Source organism: Protopterus annectens, chromosome 6.part0 (genome assembly GCF_019279795.1).
Source record: "Protopterus annectens isolate FY-2018-M chromosome 6.part0, PAN1.0, whole genome shotgun sequence".
Taxonomy (NCBI): Eukaryota; Metazoa; Chordata; order Ceratodontiformes; family Protopteridae; genus Protopterus; species Protopterus annectens.
In genome coordinates, this window is record NC_056737.1 from 478638116 (window position 1) to 478658548 (window position 20433).

The window sequence follows — 20433 nt, forward strand, 5'->3', positions numbered from 1 at the left end:
AATATAGTTTGCGTTTTGTGCTACATTCTGGTGATGTGCAGTAAAGTCCATCTTATTATTTGGAACTTGAATGATTGCTTAAATCAATTGCAGTTTATTTAGCTGTTTTGTGACAATGGATGACTAATGGTGTGGTTGCCTTTGAAAGTAACTGATGAAGCTGTATCACAGCATATGTTGACTGACTTCCTGCACCACTTGCTACCAGCTGTATTACTGTAGCCTGATGTGTCTTGAGAATGTTGTAAGTTTGCCAGTTTAAACCAGACTGAGTGGTGGCAAAGAATGCAGTTACAAAACTTGTTATGGAGCCAATTGCGGAGAATGTTGGGGGGGGGGTGCATGTTAAGAATGAGATTGCATTTATCTCTAAGTATATTATCTCTTCTCAGTGGTATTGTAATCTTAGAGTCAGTATATGCAAGTAGCAAGTATGTAAGGGGTGCTTCGTCTTCCCCCAGAAACATTTTAATGGTGTAACAGTGAGTGTTGGAGTTCGCTATTTCTTTGTGTTAATCATTGTTTAAATTTTAAACTATTGTGACTTTGTCTCAGTTCTCATACTTGTTTGTGTGTATATACACGCACACACACACACACACACACACACACACGTACGTATGTATCCTGGGAGAATCAACAAATGGCCTTTCTCAAACATAAAGTAGCTTGCTGATGACCGAGAGTCCTTCACCCTGTAGTGCATGATAGACTCTGGAGACAAGGGCACACTGTTGGATTGGAGGACAGAACTATGTGAAATTAGCACCTGTGGAACAGACTAAAATTATAAGGAAGTATTTTAAGAAAAAAAAATGTACACAAGTAGGACTTGCTCCTCAGGTAATGTATTGTGGGAACTGAGCACTTGCTCATGGATTCTTTGCTTACAAGTCAGTTGTGGGATTGTGATGTTGAACTTGGTGGTTGAGTGAGATGATGTATGTGTTACACCAACAGTTAGAGTCCTGGACTTGGAACTACCAGAAAAGAGGACTTATCTAGCTGCTGAATCACTGGAAGAAATGATTAACATGGGAGTAGTTTTTCTGGAGTGGTACCCAGGCACAGTTTGAAGTGGAGTCAGTGCCATAAAGAAGAGGCTTATTATGAGCATTAGATGTGCAGATGTGAGTTATAGAAATAAAGTTCAGTTCATGTATGCAAGGCCGTAGTTTATCAACTGTGATTTTATGTTGTAACATAACCCAAATGAATTGCAGTCAGACACCTATAGCATCAAGTATTGGTGGTAAACTAAAAATAAATATAATTTGTGTCTCTGCAGGTGAACCAGATACAAAAACTGCTACTGTTGCTGCTGCTGTTGCTGTTGCTGTGGTCAGCCCTGGAGTTCCAACTGCTCCCTCACCAACCTCACCCACTGCTACAGAATATGCAGATAACAAGGAAGCATACCCCCATGCAATACCTCGAAGACATGCCCCAATAGAGCAGCTGGCCAGACAAGGATCTTTCCGAGGCTTTCCTGCACTCAGCCAGAAGATGTCTCCGTTCAAACGTCAGCTGTCATTGCGAATCAATGAGCTTCCTTCAACTGTGCAGAGAAAGACGGACTTCCCAGTGAAAAATGCTGGTGAGGACTCTATTGTGCATGTCTAGGAAGTTTAATAGTATTATACTGTTTTTACTAATCTGCTGAGCTGTTGCTGATCAAAGCTATACCCACTTTTACTGTAATCAGCACCTATATCCTTTAAATTTTCCTAAAGTTTTTTGAAATTTGTTATGAGTTTTGAAATGCCTTTATTGGCTGCATAAGACCCACTAAACACAGCTGCTGTTTTTCATGGGTGATCCATCCTTTGAGACATTAAACTGTGGCCCCCATTTGCTTGAATTGGTGGGTCCCGCTGCACTTATTCCCCTGGTATTCTGGTTAAATTTATCCTAGTCAGAATGATGATACCTTGGGTCTTGCTCAGGAAAGAGGTCAGTGGCCTGGTGGGGCTAGCTTGTCAACAAAGTAAAAGTAAAATAAAGTTTGGGGGTCCCTTTATGGTTAAATGACTTGCTCAAAACTGCACAATGTGAAAGAGAATTTAGAGGAAGTCATGTTCAGGAATATGAGCAAACCTGTTCAGTAATAGCTGTACCAATTACGTTGCCAGTATCAGATGAAAAAAGTCCAGTAAAGCTTGTATGTTATGATGCATTTGAGAATGGGATTTAATTTAGTATGTGACTGAGGCCCATTTCTCAGGCATTTCCAATTCCAGTTGTTTGGATTTAATTCAGCAATGCAAAGAACCATCTCAGTTTTTCATTATTGTATTTTGCCAAGAAAGGTGCGAGTCTGTGGACTCGTTCCCATGGTTTGCTACACTGCCTCTAGATATTAAGTGTGAGCCATACATAAGTGACCCACTACTCTACATTATTTAATTATGTATTTTTGTTCATTCATTTTCAAGTTGCTATTTTCTTGATGAGCTGCCCTGTCTCACTTCTCACCAGATGTCTGCCACCATAAGAGCAGAACATGTTTTCCAGTAGTGTGGCTGTTACTACAGTAGGTGGATTTCATATTGTTTCAGTATGGACAAGGCTAATTTTCTTGTGTATGGATGAGCAGGATATACTGTTCTACATTATCTACCCAAAGTGTTGAAGTACACTTCTTGCTTTTGTTTAAAATGGATATTTTACACCCTTAACACACATTCCCTTTTGTGGAGGTTATCTAGTGTTATGTAACCCTCAGATCCAAGTGTACTGCATGATCTCCAGAATCTTTCTATTCCTTCAGCTGCATTCAGGCATTAGTCATCTTGTATAGCTTTATGGTGGCTTCTCCCATTGTCGGCTAGATGGCTTAGCGGGACAGTTTAGTGCCCTTTACACCATTGTCAATGGGAAGTTATGTAAAAAAAATCAAAGTGATGCTCCTTTAAAGGAGACCATCACTAATATGGAGTATCCTGTAGTAGCTAGCCGACTCATCAAATGATTTTTTTTCTAAAGGAAAATCTGATTTTATTTATGGGTAATCATCTTGCTTCAGTAGTATGGAGCTGAACTTCCTGTCTTCTCTTTAATGTGTGTGGCAAGGGTATGTTGCTTTTCTCTGAGACAACAGAATGAGACTCCTTGGTGTCAGGAGCAGTGTATTAATAAATGAAGTAACTAAATATGTAAAATCAACCGAAGGCTCAACTGATATGTTTGAATTCCTTCTACTGAAAGCAGCAGATGACCAGTGTACTCCTTTAAAAAAGTAGTGTAGTTTGAAGGCACTTTCCTTACAGAATGCCTCTGATATGCATGGATCGTCCTGCCTTGATGTGTATTCCATCAAAGGAGTTAGGGCTTCTGTTCATGCTACTTCACTGTGGCTGAATTGCAAAGTTAAGAATATCCCACTGTTGTAGAAGGCAAGAGTAGCACTTTCACAAAACAATCTAGAAGGGAAGAAACAGAACTGGTTAGTGGAAGCTTTAATAAATTCAGCACAACCCAAAACGGCTCTTGGCCTTAGCAATGGTTCCATTACTTGTGTCCAGTCTTTAGACGGGAGTTTAGTATTCCTCAAATCTAGTAACCAAATATGTCACTTAAATACTTCAACTTCAAATTAGATTTGTATAGTCCTACATGGCAAACCTGTAATGTGCAGGGAAGCATCTGGTTTATCGCATTTGTTTAAATTGCATTGCATACAAAGAAAGTCTCAGAGGAACATATATTCAGCCAGGCCCTGTGCATATCTGCAGTGGGTAAGTGCTTTAATATCCTTAGTGATCTTATAAGCTGTTTATCTCCCATGCCCAGGAGCATGCATACTTCCCATGACACATACTGTGTCATCCCTGTGCTCATTTACAGCGGTGAGTGTGACTTCATGCTTCCCAGTTCATTTTACTCCCTCTTACAATTCAGATAGATCACTGTTGTAGGGCTTCTTGCATGTGGGACTTCATTGCTAGATTTCACCATCCATTCAGCCAGTCTTCAAGAGCTCAGGAGCCTTCTCCAGCACTGCTTATGGCCATTGTGCTGCAGTGTCTAGTGTAAAAGGGGATAATATGCCTGTGCCATCTCCAGATCTTTGTCACAGTAAATGTATGCAGGCATTTCATTCTTCAGTGTTGCTTAGTAGTCTTTTGTATCCATTTTGATGCAGTGGAGGTCAGGCAAATAAGTCAAGTACTTTATTGGGATTCTTTTTTTATTCTTTCTTTCCTTCCTTTATTGTATGTTTTTGATTGCTTTGAGAGTTTCATTTTGCTACCTTTTTATAACTGTCTGGAAAAAGGAAAGGTGTAGGTATGGTAGTCAAATTCCTTTTAAAGACTGCCATACTATAACTGTATTTTTTCTTTGTTGTAGAACATGTCAGGAATTATGACATTTGCCAACTGTTTGCCTCCAAAACTCTCAGAAGTGGTATGCATGCTCTGGTCTTTTACCTAGACACACTTGGCACACTTATTCATGTTATCAGCCTGTCCCTCCACCTCCATTGAAGGTCTAAGAAAAAGTGGGCTTCTGAAAGTGAGCCTGACTTGCATCTCCATTATGATACATTTGTATGTTGTCCCTCAGTCTTACCTTGGGACCTCCTGCAACAAGACAACTCCCAGTAAATTAGTTTCTCAAAGGGATCTTGTAGACCCCTTTGTGACCTAAACTGTCTTGGAAAAGGCCAGCTTAAGCTCCCTTTAGACTGCCAGCCTCCTCTCCTGAGAAGTTCCTGACATAAATGGCAGCTTTGATAGTGTCAGTTGCCTCTGGCCGGAGGATTGCAGAACTTCCAGCATATATGCACCCTACCTTACTTGGCTTTCCACAAAGACATACTGAGTCTCAGGACATAACTTTCCTTCATACCTAAGACAGTATCAGAGTTTGTCTTAAGCCATTCCATTCAACTACTCTGCTTTTCCCACCAAGAGAATATGAAGGAAAGAATCCTGCACACTAGATGTGTATAGACATCCGAGATTTTACCTAGACAGAGCAAATGATTTCAGAAAGACTGATTCGTTCATTTGTACTACTACTACTACTACTGTCAAAGCAACTAATCAAGTGGTTGTCTGTATCTTTTTATGCTGTACCAGCAAAGGGAAACAGCTGGCAGACACGGTTTGGGTCCACAGTACCAGGGCTGCTTCCACTACTGGGGTCTGCATGCAGACTCCTACTCTAATTTGGAAGCTGCTACTTTGTCATTTGTACACACATTTACCAAATATTAAAAGTCAAGGCTCAGTCCAGAGCCAGGGCTGGGTGTGCCAGAGTAGTCCTGCAGAGTTTTCTTAGCGATGTTCACCTCTCTCTCTTTGTACCACCCAGTTTGCTTAAGCTCTGGTAGTCATCCAAGATGTAAGGAATACTGCAACAGTAATGTAATGAAGAGCATAGTAATTTTTTTGTAGGCAACCTATTGTAATAGCACATATTTGAATGCATTACTATCTTTCCACCTACCTCCATCTAGATAGGTGCCCTTCATTTTCTCTTCTCACTGCCAACACAGGTCTATCTGTGAGGATTACTGTTTCTTCCCCCATGCCCCCCACTTAGTTAAGCATGAGGTGAAATGCTTAGCTTCAAACTGAGGATAGGAATGTCTCACCCCCTTCCCAATCTCTACTGCAGATCCTCCAGTTCCACCCAGTACTCAGGGATCTGCCTATGACTCTGGCATGAGTCCTTATTCTTTACTTTTTTCTTCTCCTACAGAAACCTATATTTTGAGACAAGCAAGGTTCTGAAGATGCTGCAGGCATATATTCCCATTTATACTAGTACATTAGCTGTGCTGCAGGGTGACTATACACTGTGCACCAGGGGGAAAGCTTCTGAGCTTTTGATGACTGGATGGACAGGACACCTGTTGAAGTCCTAGATGCAAGAAATACTACAGCAGTGATCTCTTCCAACATCTACTGCTATGTTAGGTTAGCTATACAACTGTACTTTCTTCCTGGTCTGAATTACTTACTAGTTGAGTTCCTGCATAAGCCAAGAGAACGCTTTTGTGTTAAATTATGAATCAGGGCTGTAACAAGACTTGCTTGTGTTTGAATTTAGTTTAACTATGTGAGTGGTCTGTACAGGACATTTTTCAGCCAAAATCCAGGCTACACGATGAAGTTAATAGGTCTGTAAATAGAATATTAATGCGTAAAACCACTGTTCATGGTTTACAAGACAAAAAAAATGATATGCTAGACCCTTTTAGGAAATAGCTCTATTAGAGTAACTTCAAATACAAGCAGTATTTATAACATTTTTAATATTTAATATTTTAATATGTTTAATATTTTTAATTATAACCACCCCCAAAAAAGTACAGTATGTGTGCATGCAGTAAGTGTTTCAATTGGAAATCAATTATAACCTAATATAAAATGTATATAATTATATAATGTCAACCTTGTATCAGTTGTACACAATAATGAAGATGAGCAGTAAAGCAGTGTTAGAGTAAATCTAGTGAGCAATTTAACCAGGATCTATGACACAGGAACATTTGTATGACATGGGAACATTTGTATTTTGTTTGGTGTTCCCCCCAAAATTATGAGACTATCAATTGATCTGATCAACAGTTTTATACATGAGGCAGGGACCAGTTTGAAAATATTTCTCATAAACAGTGAAACAGGAAGTCTAGTTAAGTTGATGGCTTTATTTTAGAGAGTGGTGATTTTGGCAGTTTATTAGCTAGATGTTGACAAAATTTGCTATTAAGTAGTTTGTGTATATAGTAAGTGACTTAGTATGACAGGAATTGCTAACCATTTTGCCCTTTCTGGTGAAATGCAATTGTGTTCATTGGCAAATGATAGGTTAATAAAATCTTTGAATTTGATTTTCTGTTTGTATTACTGTTGTGTGCAAAGTGGCAGTAACTGATGAGGAATATTATGTTTTTGAGATTAACACATTTATGGCTATAGTCCATCTATCCTTAAAAGTAAGCATTTGTGAGATGTTATATGCAACTTGAGTTGCTGAAGAAACTTACTGGTAGAGTGTTCACTGTGTTTGTGAAAGCTGAGGGACTTTGATATGGTACCCAGGAATGTTGTTTTTTAGTTGAGTGTAGAGCCCAATGGATTTACAGTTCTTGGGGCAGTAGTATTGACCAGTTGTCTAGTAGAATTAGAGTACATTGAGGTATGTTTGCTAAGATCAGTGGCTATTTTTTTTTTGTATGGTAGCATGTTTCATGACACTGAGGTCTGTTTTATATGTTATAATTTCATTCTGGTTTCAGTATGACTGTAACATGAGAAACTACCTCATAACAGCTGGCCAGAGTCTCCTTTATGTAATCTTAATCAGAAGCTATGGAGATGGAGTAAAAGGCCAGAATATGATCAAAGCCTCTGCCAGACTGTATTGGTGGATTCAAAGCCCTATCTGGGTTGTTTACCTTCAAGCGAATATTCAAACCCTCACCTAGTCCTCAGTTAATTGAAGAGGACGGAGTGGAGCATCATTAACCAGCACCTGCTGTTGGGAGCAAGATAGATAGATTGAGTTCCAAACAGACAATTGGCAATCTCATGTGGACACTGCTGTCTTCATGGGATGATTTAAAATTAGAACCTGTGATTGGGGGGGGGTGCACATTGGTCATTTGCCTTCACCTGGTCCCAGTAGTTCCCAACAAAAGACTTGGCATAGGCCAAAGGGTCCCTGGTGATAGAGGCAGATCTTATTCCTTTTAGGGCTTCAGTCACTCCCATGACTTATCACATAGTGGAATATAACCAGGCTAATAGAGCATATTAAATACTTTTTGTGTATAATTATAATCACTTTGATGCCAGTGCAGGGATCTGTGTCATTATGTTTCCTAATAGTGTTACTGAAGACATGTACCTCCCATTACACTGAGGGGTATTTTTATTTTGTGCAGTCATGCAGTTTTCTCCTCTGTACCACTGATGCAGGAGAGACACAAGTCGGCTCCATCAGGTGCTCACACAAAGTGGCATTCTCCCAGTCTCCTTTGGAGGAACCCTTTTTGGTGGGGAAATTTTGGCTGCCGTTGATTACCTGCCTTTGATATGGATAAGGACTCTTCCTCCTCATCTAACATGCTTTTAAAATTACCCATTTAGTGGAAGCCCTCGGGAAAATTATCTATTTAGACTGTTTTGTGACTCTTCCATCTTGCCAGGAATGGATTAAAAAGGAAGTACCTTAAGAAGATGGCAGATGAGCAATCACTTCTGCAGAGCAAGTCCTTAATGATGCCATTTTTTGCATTCTGGAAGCACCCAGGTGCTGCTTGTGTGTCCCTAAAAAAGTTTGACAAGACCTTTGCTGAGTGATATATCCTGCTGTGTAAGCATAGTAGGGCCTACTCTTGCATCATCTGCTTGAAGTATAACACAGACCATGCATTTAGATCTTAGCATTTGTTCAGTCTTTTGAAGGGCAGCTTAAGAGGTTGCACACACACTGGGCAAAAAAAAAAAAAGAGAATCTGGCTCCATATCAGGGGAATGGAGCCTTGCCAGCATGTGAGTTCAGGTAGAAGCCCAAGCACCAAGTTACTGGGGATAGAGACCAGTAATACCCCCTCCTACCTGCCTCTGGAAAGGGTAAGTGTGTTTCTGCTTCATGGTTCACTTGCTGTTACTGATCCCTGGTGTAGACCAGAGGACTGCCAAGAAGCATCTGCATGTGTAGTGTCGGTAGAGAGGAGCAGGACTTCCTTAAGGTTACTGCACTTGTGGAAGTGAATAACATTCCCACATTTTGACCAAGATCTGCTCACCTTCTGATCCTTGAGTACCACGGAGTACATGTAGGGGAATGGATGGGAAGATGGGAGTTGGTACAAAAAAAAAATCCTTGTTACATGCCTGAATGATGCCCCCACTACAATGAAAGGGCATGGTGGGACATGAGATGGCTGGCAGGTGCAGGAAAGCAAAAGTATGTAATAAAATTTAGCAAAAGGGATTTTTTTTTTTTGCCTTGGATGTGGTGCATTTTGGTTGTTCATTTTTCTTGTCCCAGCTGAAATCCTCCCTGGTAGATCAGTCATTTGATAAGTTTTCTGAGGTTTTCAGTTCTGGGATCAAGGAGTACTCAGAAAAGACTGACCTAAGCATCATTAGTGAGGCATCATATTGATGCAAATACATTTAAAATCACTGGTGCTTCAGAGGAGATTACAGCTACTGGTACATGTCTACCTGGAAAGGCTTTAAGACCGTCATCTTGCTGTGATGAGCTTTGTTGGGATATTCCAGATGTCCCTTTTTTTAATCTACTTATCCTGTCAAGTGACACACACTGGAATTTACAGAGAGGCTGCTAGAAGGAAGGGCAAAGCATTCCTTATTTTAAGGGTTTGTAGAGTTTCTCCATGAGGCCTTCATCCTAAGCCAGAATAGATCATTCCCCAAGGATGAGGTGACCTTCTAGATTGCAAAGGACGGCTAAGCATTATTCAGACTTAAAGTAGTCCAAACTAGTAACCAGTACAGGCAATAAAAGGCTGATCTGAAGAAAATTGGGATTGGGGGTGGTATGGTGAAACCATATCTTCAAACTGCTAGGGCAATGTCTGTTAAATGTTAAAGGCTTCTCTACTGGAAAATTCTTTTCTGAAGTTATAGGCACAGTCCAGTTCTCTCTGCATCTGTAAGGTGCTGCAGGTGGTATATTGGGCTTGAAGTGGTGATTTGTTCCAAAGAAGATGAGACAGTATTGGCCCATCATGTGTCTCTCAAGTTTTAGCAAGCATTTGAAATACCAAGCTGTAGATGGTGTCACTCAATTTTCCTGATGCTGCTGTTGCCTGTATGGGTCTATGTGGTGTCTGTGTGATAATACTTACTGACGCAACATTGTATGGGGGACAACACATGAGATTCCTGTAGTTTGTACTAAGCTGGTTTTACTTGCTGTATAGACTGCTGTCTTTTGGCCTTTGCTTGTATCCCTTGTGTCTTTACCAAGTTTTGGTTGTGGTGATTGATACTTTGTAGGAAAAGGATCTGATGTTCCCTTACCTGGATGATTAGCTGATTATGGCCCTTTCCAAGAATTCCTTGTCAGTGGCTAAGATTTGTAACTTGTCTTGATTGCAGCATATTGCTACTAATACAAATGATTGTTTTCATCGGGGTAGAAGTGGACTGCTTCCTTTGGTGGTGGTCATTTCTCATGAATAAGGGCCCAGGAGCTCAAGGCCATGGCCTTAGTTGCAGCAAAGAATTAACCAGTTATTTGCACTTTTCCCCCTCTTGTGACTAGCAGAGACCACAGATTGCACATTTAGCTGAAACACCTCTATGTGAGGGTATTGCAGTGGACACGTTCATGCCAATAGCTGCATCATTCTCTGATGTTTCTGATGTTGGTTTTGTAACTTGGCTACTTCTTGTATTGGTTGAGTTGACCCACCACACCGGAAGGAAGCCGGGTCTGCTTTAATCGGCTACTTGCACTGCATTTTCATACACTGGATGCTTGCCTAGTCACTTTAGTTTGTGTCTGACTTAGGGATGTTAGATCAGCTGTAGGAGGTTGCTGTGCATCATTTAGATTTTTGCAAGTCTTGGAGAACCTGTTGAGATTGGAGTCTGTTCTAATGAGGCCATACAAACAGGTAAGTGATGGGGATACATATAGTAGTACGCATACTCATCCCAACGCAAGGGAATCAATGTGGGTCAGGCTGTAGGCCATAAATCACTACATATTCCTAGCAGTGTTCACATTCCAGAGGTTCCAAGCCTTATTCTGCCAGCCTAAGCCACAGATGAAGTACTTGTCTTGAGCTGAAATGTCCTGCAGACATGAGGCACTCTGCAAGCTGATCTGTTTGCCACCAAAAGGAGTGCGACGACTCCTAAATTTAGCTGCCTTTAGCAGATCACTCAGGAGCATTGGATGCATGTTGTCTGCTCTGGAGGATATGATTTCTGTTAGACTTTTTACCTTCATGATCTCAATCAAATAAAAGCAATGAAATTTCAATGTTTAAAAAAAATAAAAAAGATGCTTCACAGCAAACCACATTTTATTAACATTAAGCATTTTGTCCGTTACTACATCCATTACTACTTCAGAGCATTCATGTCCTGCATAATAATTTTCTTTTAAGAAAAAGTACATAATCACATATTCACAACTCACCAATCCCTTGTCTTAAATTACCATATTTGTATGAATAAAAGGCACATGTCCCCAACATTTTTTTTTAAAAACTTCTGGATATTTTGTGGTAAAAACATTCTTCGAAGTTATAAACATGTTTCTAAAAACATGTCTGTCATAAAACATTTAACATTTTAAAACACACACACATTCCTAATACAAAGTCAGCAGGTATTAAATATTCAGTGATTTCATTTTCAATACACGATTGATCGAAACACTTTCATTTAATCCAGGTGCCTTCATAACATTCATTTTCAGTTGCTGTTCCAACCCTTTGTTTAGAAAACCACATCCCACAGCCTTTCCCTTGGGACCTCCTTAACTCTTTCCAAAACGGGGGAAAAAAAAGTGTATTCAGATGCCCCTTCTACATGTTTATAAAGGGCATTATATTCATATATCCCCTCAATATCGTACATGTGCTCATGTGTCCTTTCTCTCAGGTTCCTTTTTATTTTTCCTATGGAATAACTGGGTTAATTTTTAAAGTGAGCAATGTAAAACCAACTTTGTTCCATTATTAATGTATGATCTGATGTAGTTTACTTCATTTGTCTTCAACCTGTGGGTTACTGGATCCGTTTTGGATCCGAGCCGGCAATTTCACTAGCATCTGCTCCAAGCTCCTCCCCTTACCCATAATACACCTCTACTGCCTTCCAACCCCCAGATCTCATTTGCCGCAGCTTGCTGAAGCATCGTGATCTCCTGAGCTCCAAGCAGTGAGTGGGTTTTCTGCTTTTAAGCAGCTTTTTTCTCTAAATTTTTTCAGTATATGTGTTTAGTGTAGGTTCCCTCTCCTCCTCCCCTTGCTGGTGCGTCATGTAATAAAACCTTTGTTGTAGTTTAGAGTTAGTGGGCATTGCTTCCCCTCTCCCCCTCAGTGTTCTGTGTGACTTGAGTGTGTGATGAGTGGTCTGAGTGGGAAAACGAGTAATTTGTTCTCTCCTTTTTCCTTCTCTAGTGTAAGTGGCTTGGATAGAGACATGGCTGATAAACCTGTTTTCAAAAGCTGCGCTGAGTGTGGCCATAAATTGTCTCCTGCAGATGGCCACACACTGTGTGTGATGTGCTTGGGTATTGCTCATCTGAACACGGATTGCTCTATTTGCGCGGGTTTTAACCCGCTCGCTATCAAGGACAGGAAGGCTAAGTTGGCCCTGAAAGGCCTTCTTTCCACATCCTCTGCTTTGGTCATAGTGGCTGCTGTGGCCGCCTCTCCTTACTCTCTTGCCCTTGCTTCTCCTCCCTCCCAGGCTGGGACTCGACCTCCCTTTTCTAAGGCTGTGGAAGTGGAACGGAAATGGGGCAGAGAGAAGGAGAGAGTCAAAACCACATAAGCCAGAGAAACGTAAGAGGTCTCCGGACCTTCCTTCTCCCACCAAAAGTCAGCCTAGGATCCGTGATTCCCCTTGGCTCCAATCTCCGAGATTTTCCCCGGAGCCGGAGGAAACGCATTCTCCATCTAGGGCCTCGGTTCCTCAACCCGCCAGGTTGGAGTCCATGGCCTCGTCGAGATCCACGCATAGCTTATCAGAACTTGACATGGATAACATGAGGTTTATTCATACTCTGATCCAGATGTGGATCTTGCCATCCCCCTCTCCCTCTGGAGGGGGGAGCTCGCTTCTTTTTTTCACACAGATTTCTCCTTTTCCAATCCATCCACCGGGTTCGGAGTACTCTGATCCGAGGATGGCCTTAGTCAGGGGGTTGGCACCAACAGTACCTGCTTCCTCAACGCTGACAGCTGCCTGAAGCATGTCGGAATCCGACCAGTTCGGATCCAAGCGCCTCTCTGAGCCGGAGCTTGGGTGTCTGATCTGAGGGAGTGGAACTTTTTTCATCGGCTCCCGTGTTGTCTGGCCAAGTTCCCTCCCGTGGAACTCCGTCCACTTCAAGCCTGGCTCTGATTCTCACTTCGGATCCGGGGAGACAAGCTTCCTTATTGGTTCCTCATGAGGTTCGTTCTCCCTCGGCATTCAATGTGGTAGAAAGGGTTCTCTCCACTGTATCAAGACCCTTGACTATCTCCTTGGATACCGCCCCGACCCCCTCGGCTCTATCTACGAATCCCATCTTTTTACCGGAGGGACAGCCCGTGCTCGAGGAGCCCCAGACTGTTCCCTAACAAGTGGCTTGCAAGTTCCCACCGGAGACATGCCTCACAAGCATACATGTAGTAGGAGGCACTTGGACTCCCCCGAATCCCTCACCAAGGACATGGATTTGGATGATGGAGAAGGTTCCCCCAGGTCACCTCCCGAGGATGTCTCCTTTGGAGACATCATGGAAATCCTATGCCAACGGGGAGGTTGGTCCGCACCCAAACCTTCTGACGACTCTGTGTTCCTGGAGGCTTTTGGCATGGGCCCATTTACTTCCTGGGTGTGTGCCCCCCCCCCTGCAGATCCCCTGGTTTACCTGGTCAGCTCGCAGGCCTGAAAAGAGTCCTAATAAGAACTTGAGTCCACCATCAGATAGACCAGCGTGCAACAAGGGCTCCCCTGTAGGCGCTATGGTGGTAGTCTGGTGGGTGAACTAGCCCAAGAGAGTTCCTCAGGTCATCCCCCTGACCGAGAGTCGCGGATGATGGACCGCTTAGGGAAGTGGGTTTATGCGTCAGCAACCTTTTTCATTAGGGCACTGAACTACCTGGCACACATCACGAGACTCCAGCTCGACCTGGTCAAGGAGCTGGCTAAGTCTCCCCCCTAAGTCCATGTCGCAGGAGGACAGGGACTTGTTCTGCGTGAGGATGGCTACTCTGAAAGCAGTCTCCAACATGTCCACGCGACTCCTCTCACATGCTACTACAGGAGCGGCTAGAGCGGCTGGGACCAGCATGTCCATGAGGCGCAATATCTGGCTCAGACTGTCAGTTTTCGGTACCTTTCAAGGCATCTTTTGCCAATGCCCCATATGACGGCTCAACTCTTTTTGGTAAGACTATTAAAGAGACTTTAATCCAAAGTGAGGAGGACAGGAAGACACTGTCTGCCATCAGAATCCGCTTCTCAAACCCTCAAAGATCCTTTTCCCCAGAATCAGAGAGGGCAAAAGAAGATGTGGTTTGGGAAGTCACAGTATTCCTGAGACACATGGGGCTCATCTTCCCCCAGAGGCAGAGGGGGACAGGATAGACGCCGGCCCAGAGGCAGAGAGGGTCCGAGGAATTTTGGGTCTCGAGAACCTTTCTCGGACAGGCCCAGACAGCAACCCTGAGGGATTGATAATCCAAAATTAGGCACTGTTGATAAGTCATTGCATCTGGCGGCATGGGAGTCCGTCATTGCATCTGGCGGCATGGGAGTCCGTCATTGCATCTGGCGGCATGGGAGTCCGTAACATCAGACTGATGGGCGCTTCAGATCATATCCAGAGGATACTCTATCCCCTTTGTGGTTCCTCCCAAACCTCCTAAACACCTCCCAGACATACCACCCACACAAAGGGGAGGCAGCAGCACAGGAAATTTCCAAGCTGCTAGGATAACGAGCAATGGAACCCATCCCCCTGGATCGGGCTTCTACTCCAGGTTCTTTTTGGTGCTAAAGAAAATGGGGGACTTGAGGCCCATTCTGGACCTATCTACCCTGAACCTGTCAGTTGCCAAAGAAATTCTGATTGGTCATTCTACAGTCCATCATGCCGTACCTGCAAGAGAGCAACTGGATGTGCTCATTAGACCTCCAGGATGCCTACTATCACATAAAGATGCACAAAACCTCCAAGAGGTTTGTCCGCTTCTGGCTAGGAGACGGTCATTATCAATTTTGAGCCCTACCCTTTGGTCTCACCACATCCCCCAGGGTGTGTTAACCAACGTGATGTTGGTAGTAGCGGCTCACCTGAAGCTTCAGGAGATTCAGGTCTGTCCGTACCTGAATGATTGGCTCCTCACTGCTCCCACCAGGCGTCTACTTTCTCAAACCAGGGATTATTTCTTAAAACTTGCAATGCAATGCAATTGGGGAATCACAATCAGTGCATCCGAATCTCTTCTAAATCCTGTCCAGGTGATGGACTACTTTGGGGCAAGGATAGACACCTTACAGTGCAAAATCTTCCTGACCACGGAGAGAGTACAAAACCTGAGGATGCATGTCTCTCTGATCTACCGTCCTCATCTTCCATTGGCAGAATCAGTGTTGAGGGCCTTAGGTTCAATGGCAGCGACCTTAACTCTTCTTCTAAGTGCCCAGTTACATATGAGAGTACTACAGTAGCTGTACAATCGTCCTTGTTGAAACTTCCATTATCATATCCAATACACCTCATTCAAATCTGTCTGTCGTCCCTTCTGTGGTGGATGTGCTCTCCAGAGATCTTGGAGGGACGACCCCTTGTTTCAGCCCCTGTCCAAGCCATAGTGACCATGGATGACTCCCAACTTGGGTGGGGGGGGGCATTGTTCGGGCAGGACAGTCCAAGGCCTGTGGTCCCCTGTTGAGACCAGCTTGCACATAAACATTCTAGAGATAAGGGCGGTCCTTTTGGCGTTGCAAGCCCTTCATGCCTTTCTTCCTCTGGTAGCCATTGCAATTCAATCAGACAACATGTCAGTGGTCTGCTATGTCAGCAAACAGGGAGGGACCAGATCTTACCCCCTTTGTCGTGAGACCATGAGTGTGTGGGAATGGGTGATCCCCACCGGTCACTTTCTCATAGCAACGCACATTCTGGGACAGTCCAGTATTCTAGCAGACAGGTTGTCGGACTATTCTGATGCGTTATGAGTGGTCTCTGAATCATTCAGTAGTGGAACAGATCTTTTTGGAGTGGGGTCAGCCTTGCTGCGATCTCTTCGCATCTCCTTCCGACCTGAAGTGCAGCGAGTTTTTCGCTCTGAACCCCCTGCCGGGGGAGTCCCCCAGAGATGCTCTAGTCCATGCTTGGCCTCCCAGTCTTCTGTATGCTTACACTCCAGTACCTCTTATTCCGAGCTTTCTACAGAAAGCTTGTCTACTGGGGAGCAAAGTGATCTTCATTGCCCCATTTTGGCCTCGCCATAATGTTAAATCTGAGTACTTCTACTTCATTTGTCTTCAATCGTGCCTCCCTCCTTTCCTCTGACCTTATCATATGAGCAGCCTATTGGCTGCAGTTGGAGGACATAAAGTATTTTTCAGGTCAGGTTATCAGTGTAAGGGTCAGCAAACTCGATCTGGGGGTCGGAAGGTAGTGGAAGTGTATTATGGGTAAGGGGAGGAGCTTGGAGCTCGGAGCAGATGCTAGTGAAATTGCCGGTTCGGATCCGATACGGATCCAGTATCCCACAGGTTGAAGACAAATGAAGTAGAACTACTCAGATGGAGAGTACATAACTTTTTTACTTTTTAGCACACCACATCCCTCAGTGACAGTATTAATCCCTTTCCATAACATATGCACAGTCCTTAACTTACATGATCCACATTTATATGTACCCAGTTTATCCCTGTAATTAATGTCCATATTTTTTGTTCTCTCTAACATTTTTAATATTCATATTTCTCCTACATATAAATTAGGATTTATCACACAACCGCTTAAATTGATCCCTATCTATGAGAATGTGCCAGTTTCTGTAAGTAATCCTAATATCCTGTACATCACATATGTTAAAAATATTGCTTTGGTAGACTCATTGTCCCACCAACCCATTTGCCGTCTTTTTAGACAAAAAAAATAAATTATAATTATTTCTAATAAGGGCATATATATAACTTTAACTCCTTGTTGTCACTTCTTTTTTTTTTAAAAAACAAGTTTATTGTTTTTAACATACAAAATAAATATCATAATCTTATACAAGCAATTAAAATGTAAATAGTTATAACATTTAATAAAACAACCAAAATATTTACAGAGACATCCACTACAAATCAAATCAATTGATTAAACTGTAATGTCTTACTAATGAAACTAAGATTTTTTTAACAGGTTTTGTAAAGTATTCCATATAATATAGTAAGACGTTTTTCTAGTAGTTCCTGACTTTATTGTCATTAATTCCATATGACACACTTCAGTCGTAACATTTTTAAATTCATTAAATGAAGGAGGAGTATCTGAAATCCAATTTCTGGTTATTTTTCTAGCCACTGCTAGAATAGACCATAACAAGGGAAGTTTAACTTTTTTAACACTTTTAGGAACAGGAATGTTAAATAATATAAGTGATTTAGAGACAATGAAATTATCTGTGAAAAGAGCCTGCAAAAAATCATTGATTAACATCCAATATTCCTTCAATTTTATACAGTCATAAAACATATGTGCCCAATCAGCATTTATTTCTACATTACATCTCTTACATAAGTTGTCTTTATTATTTATTTTATTCATCATTAAAGGTGTATAGAAAGATCTATGTAAAAATTTCCAAGTGAAAAGTCTCCAATTAATGGAAGAAGTAGTTTTATAAGCAGATTCCAATATATATTGTTTATGTTGTTGTTTTGGTGATTCACCATTAATGGAAATGAAATAATTCCAGTAAGTATCTGAACTGTAATGAGTTTCTTCTCTAATAATTTTATGTATGTGTGAGAGCTTACCTTTATCAGAAACCCTATGTTATAAATTTAATATCAAGTAATCAATCAGAATTGGGACAGATTCTTTAACTGTTAAAGGCATTAAATCAAGTTTATTAATAAGATGTTGTCTAAAAGTCTGAATTTCTAACCAACATGTTTCTCTCAAATCAAATTCTTGCTTTAAGAAGTCTAAATTTTTTACTTTGTTGTCAGACAGCAACTGATACCAATACTTTAAATCATTCTCTGTGACTAAAAGAATTCTTTCAGAGGTGGTTGATAAAAGAATACCTTGTGTATACATTATAGGGAATAGGATAAAATTCCATTCCTTATACTTAGGATGCATAAATATAAAATTACGATATCTAATAATAATATTTAATGGGTAACTAGGTATATATTTTGGTGTAATAGATGAAGTACAAAATTCTCTTAATAACCATAACACAGGGTTATTTACAATAGTATTTTTATGTATTAAAGAGATTTTCATGAAGTGAATGCTAATTAGTTCCCAATAATCTTTCCATTTTGCAACATATGACTGATCTATTAACAAAGTAATAACTTTTATAATAGAAGAGATAGTATATAAATTAAAGTCTGGAAATGAAATGCCCCCTTGAGACCAGCTATTAGTATGTTTCTTTAATGCAATCCTAGGTCTATTAGGTGCCCATAAGAAATTTAACATTAGTGAATTCAATTTCTTAATAATTATTTTTGTAGGTGGGAGTATTATTGATTGTATTAAGTATAATATCTTAGGGAATATTATCATTTTAATAATTGTGAGTCTCTCTTCCATGGTAAAAAACATATTGTTCCAGCTATTGAAAAGATTTTGTATATTATGAAGACAGTTACTATAATTATTTTGTATAGTAGATTTAATATCTTTAGTTAATATTATACCTAAGTAAGTTATCTGACCTAAGTTGGGTATATATTTGTGAAAATCATTAGTGAGGACATTTTTTCGTGTGTATATAGGTAATATTTTAGTTTTTTCTTCATTAAATATCAAACCAGAGAAATTCTTAAAATCTGTCATTTTATCAAATAATGACTGCATAGAAGAGTTAGTTCCTGCTGACGTAATTAGAACATCATCTGCAAAAAGTTGAATTTTAGATATTGTATTTTCATCTATATCAAATCCTTCTATATCAGTGCTGTTTCTAATCAAATTAGCCCAAGGCTCCATTATTAAAGTAAATAATAGTGGAGAGTGGACACCCTTGTTTTGTACCTTTTAATATGGGTATTTTTTGTGAGACATATGTTCCTATCTTAATGTAAGCCAATGCTCCTTTATATAGATGTTCAATTAGATTCACAAATGCATCAGAGAAATTTGTACACTTCAATAAGATAAACAAGTAGTCCCAACTTACTGAGTCAAATGCTGAACTTATATCAAGACTAATAAGTGTTAAGTCTTTCTTTTTCCTGTTTGCATAATCGATTAACGTTAAAGTTCTCCTTATATTATCAAAAGTATTTATATTTATAATAAAGCCTGTCTGATCTATATCTATTATACCTGGAATGATTGTCTTTAATCTGTCAGCAAAAATACTCATAAACATTTTATAGTCAACATTAAGTAATGAAGTAGGTCTATATGAAGTGCATCTGGTTGGGTCTTTATTGGGTTTTAAAATTGGTGAAATAAATGTGTATTGCCAGGATGGGGGAGTTGTTAACTCATTTTGAGCTGAAATGAAAACCCTATGTATTAATGAGTAAGTACTTTTAGGAAGAATTTTATAAATCTCTGGTATAATACCATCATTACCTGGTGCTTTGTTTGATTTAAGTTTGTTTATTTGTGTAATAACCTCTGTATATGAAATATCTTTATCTATTAATTTAGTCTGTTGTTAAGTTTTTTGTTCATGTTTGTAGTTATAATTTTTTTTATTTTATCTTTAGAATCCATGTTAATGTTATTGTGATTAATTTTATGAAAGTGATTTCTAAATTCATCTAATATTTCTGGTAAACTAGAAACATTCTTCTTTTTCCTTGGAGAGAAAATTTCTTTGATATGATTTTGTTTATTCAGCCTTTTTATTTTATTTTTAAGTCTATAAGTATTTGGGACTTATTGAGTAAGACAAAAACTTATATTTCTCTAATGTTATTTTGACTTTGAGTTAAAATTTCTTTGTATTTCTCATTTAATTTATTTATTTCCTCAATGACTTTTTTGTCCATAATATTTTCTTTATTATTATGTTTATATGAGTCTAATTTGCTTTGAATATCTAGTAATTTTGTCCCAAGATTTCCTTTTATTATTATACCATCTGATACTTTGTCCATATAAATATGATTTTAAAGCATCCCAAATGTAAACAATGGAGACATCAGGTGTAGTGTTTAAGTCTAAGAAATGTTGCACCTCTGTAAGTATATAATCTTTATAGTCCTTTAGTTGAGTTAAGTATGCTGGTATTCTTTTGATCTGGACATTATAAGTACTCTTTACCATGAATTCAAAGACAATTGAATTATGATCTGATATAGGACATGAAATGATTTTGGAATTAAGTCTGTTACCATTTGGTTAGAAATAAAGACTCTACCTATTCTTGAATAAGTTTTATATCTGTTAGAAAAAAAGTGTATGGTAATGATTTAGAATCTATCTGATTATTAATATCATTCAAATGATATAAATTAATAAAATCCTTTAAATGTTTTGCATTAGATGTAATTTTCCTTTTTCCTG

At 40.1% G+C, this 20433-nt stretch overlaps 1 protein-coding gene across 1 annotated transcript in view; it reads left to right on the top strand.

Annotated features, from left to right (window-relative positions):
* Positions 1 to 20433, top strand: part of NUMB (NUMB endocytic adaptor protein) — a gene marked incomplete in the record, with an annotated part of 721408 nt that overhangs the window by 444344 nt on the left and 256631 nt on the right. Inside the window, 1 exon segment of the mRNA XM_044074208.1 lies at positions 1289 to 1597. Within this exon segment, the coding sequence (XP_043930143.1) occupies positions 1289 to 1597 (309 nt within the window).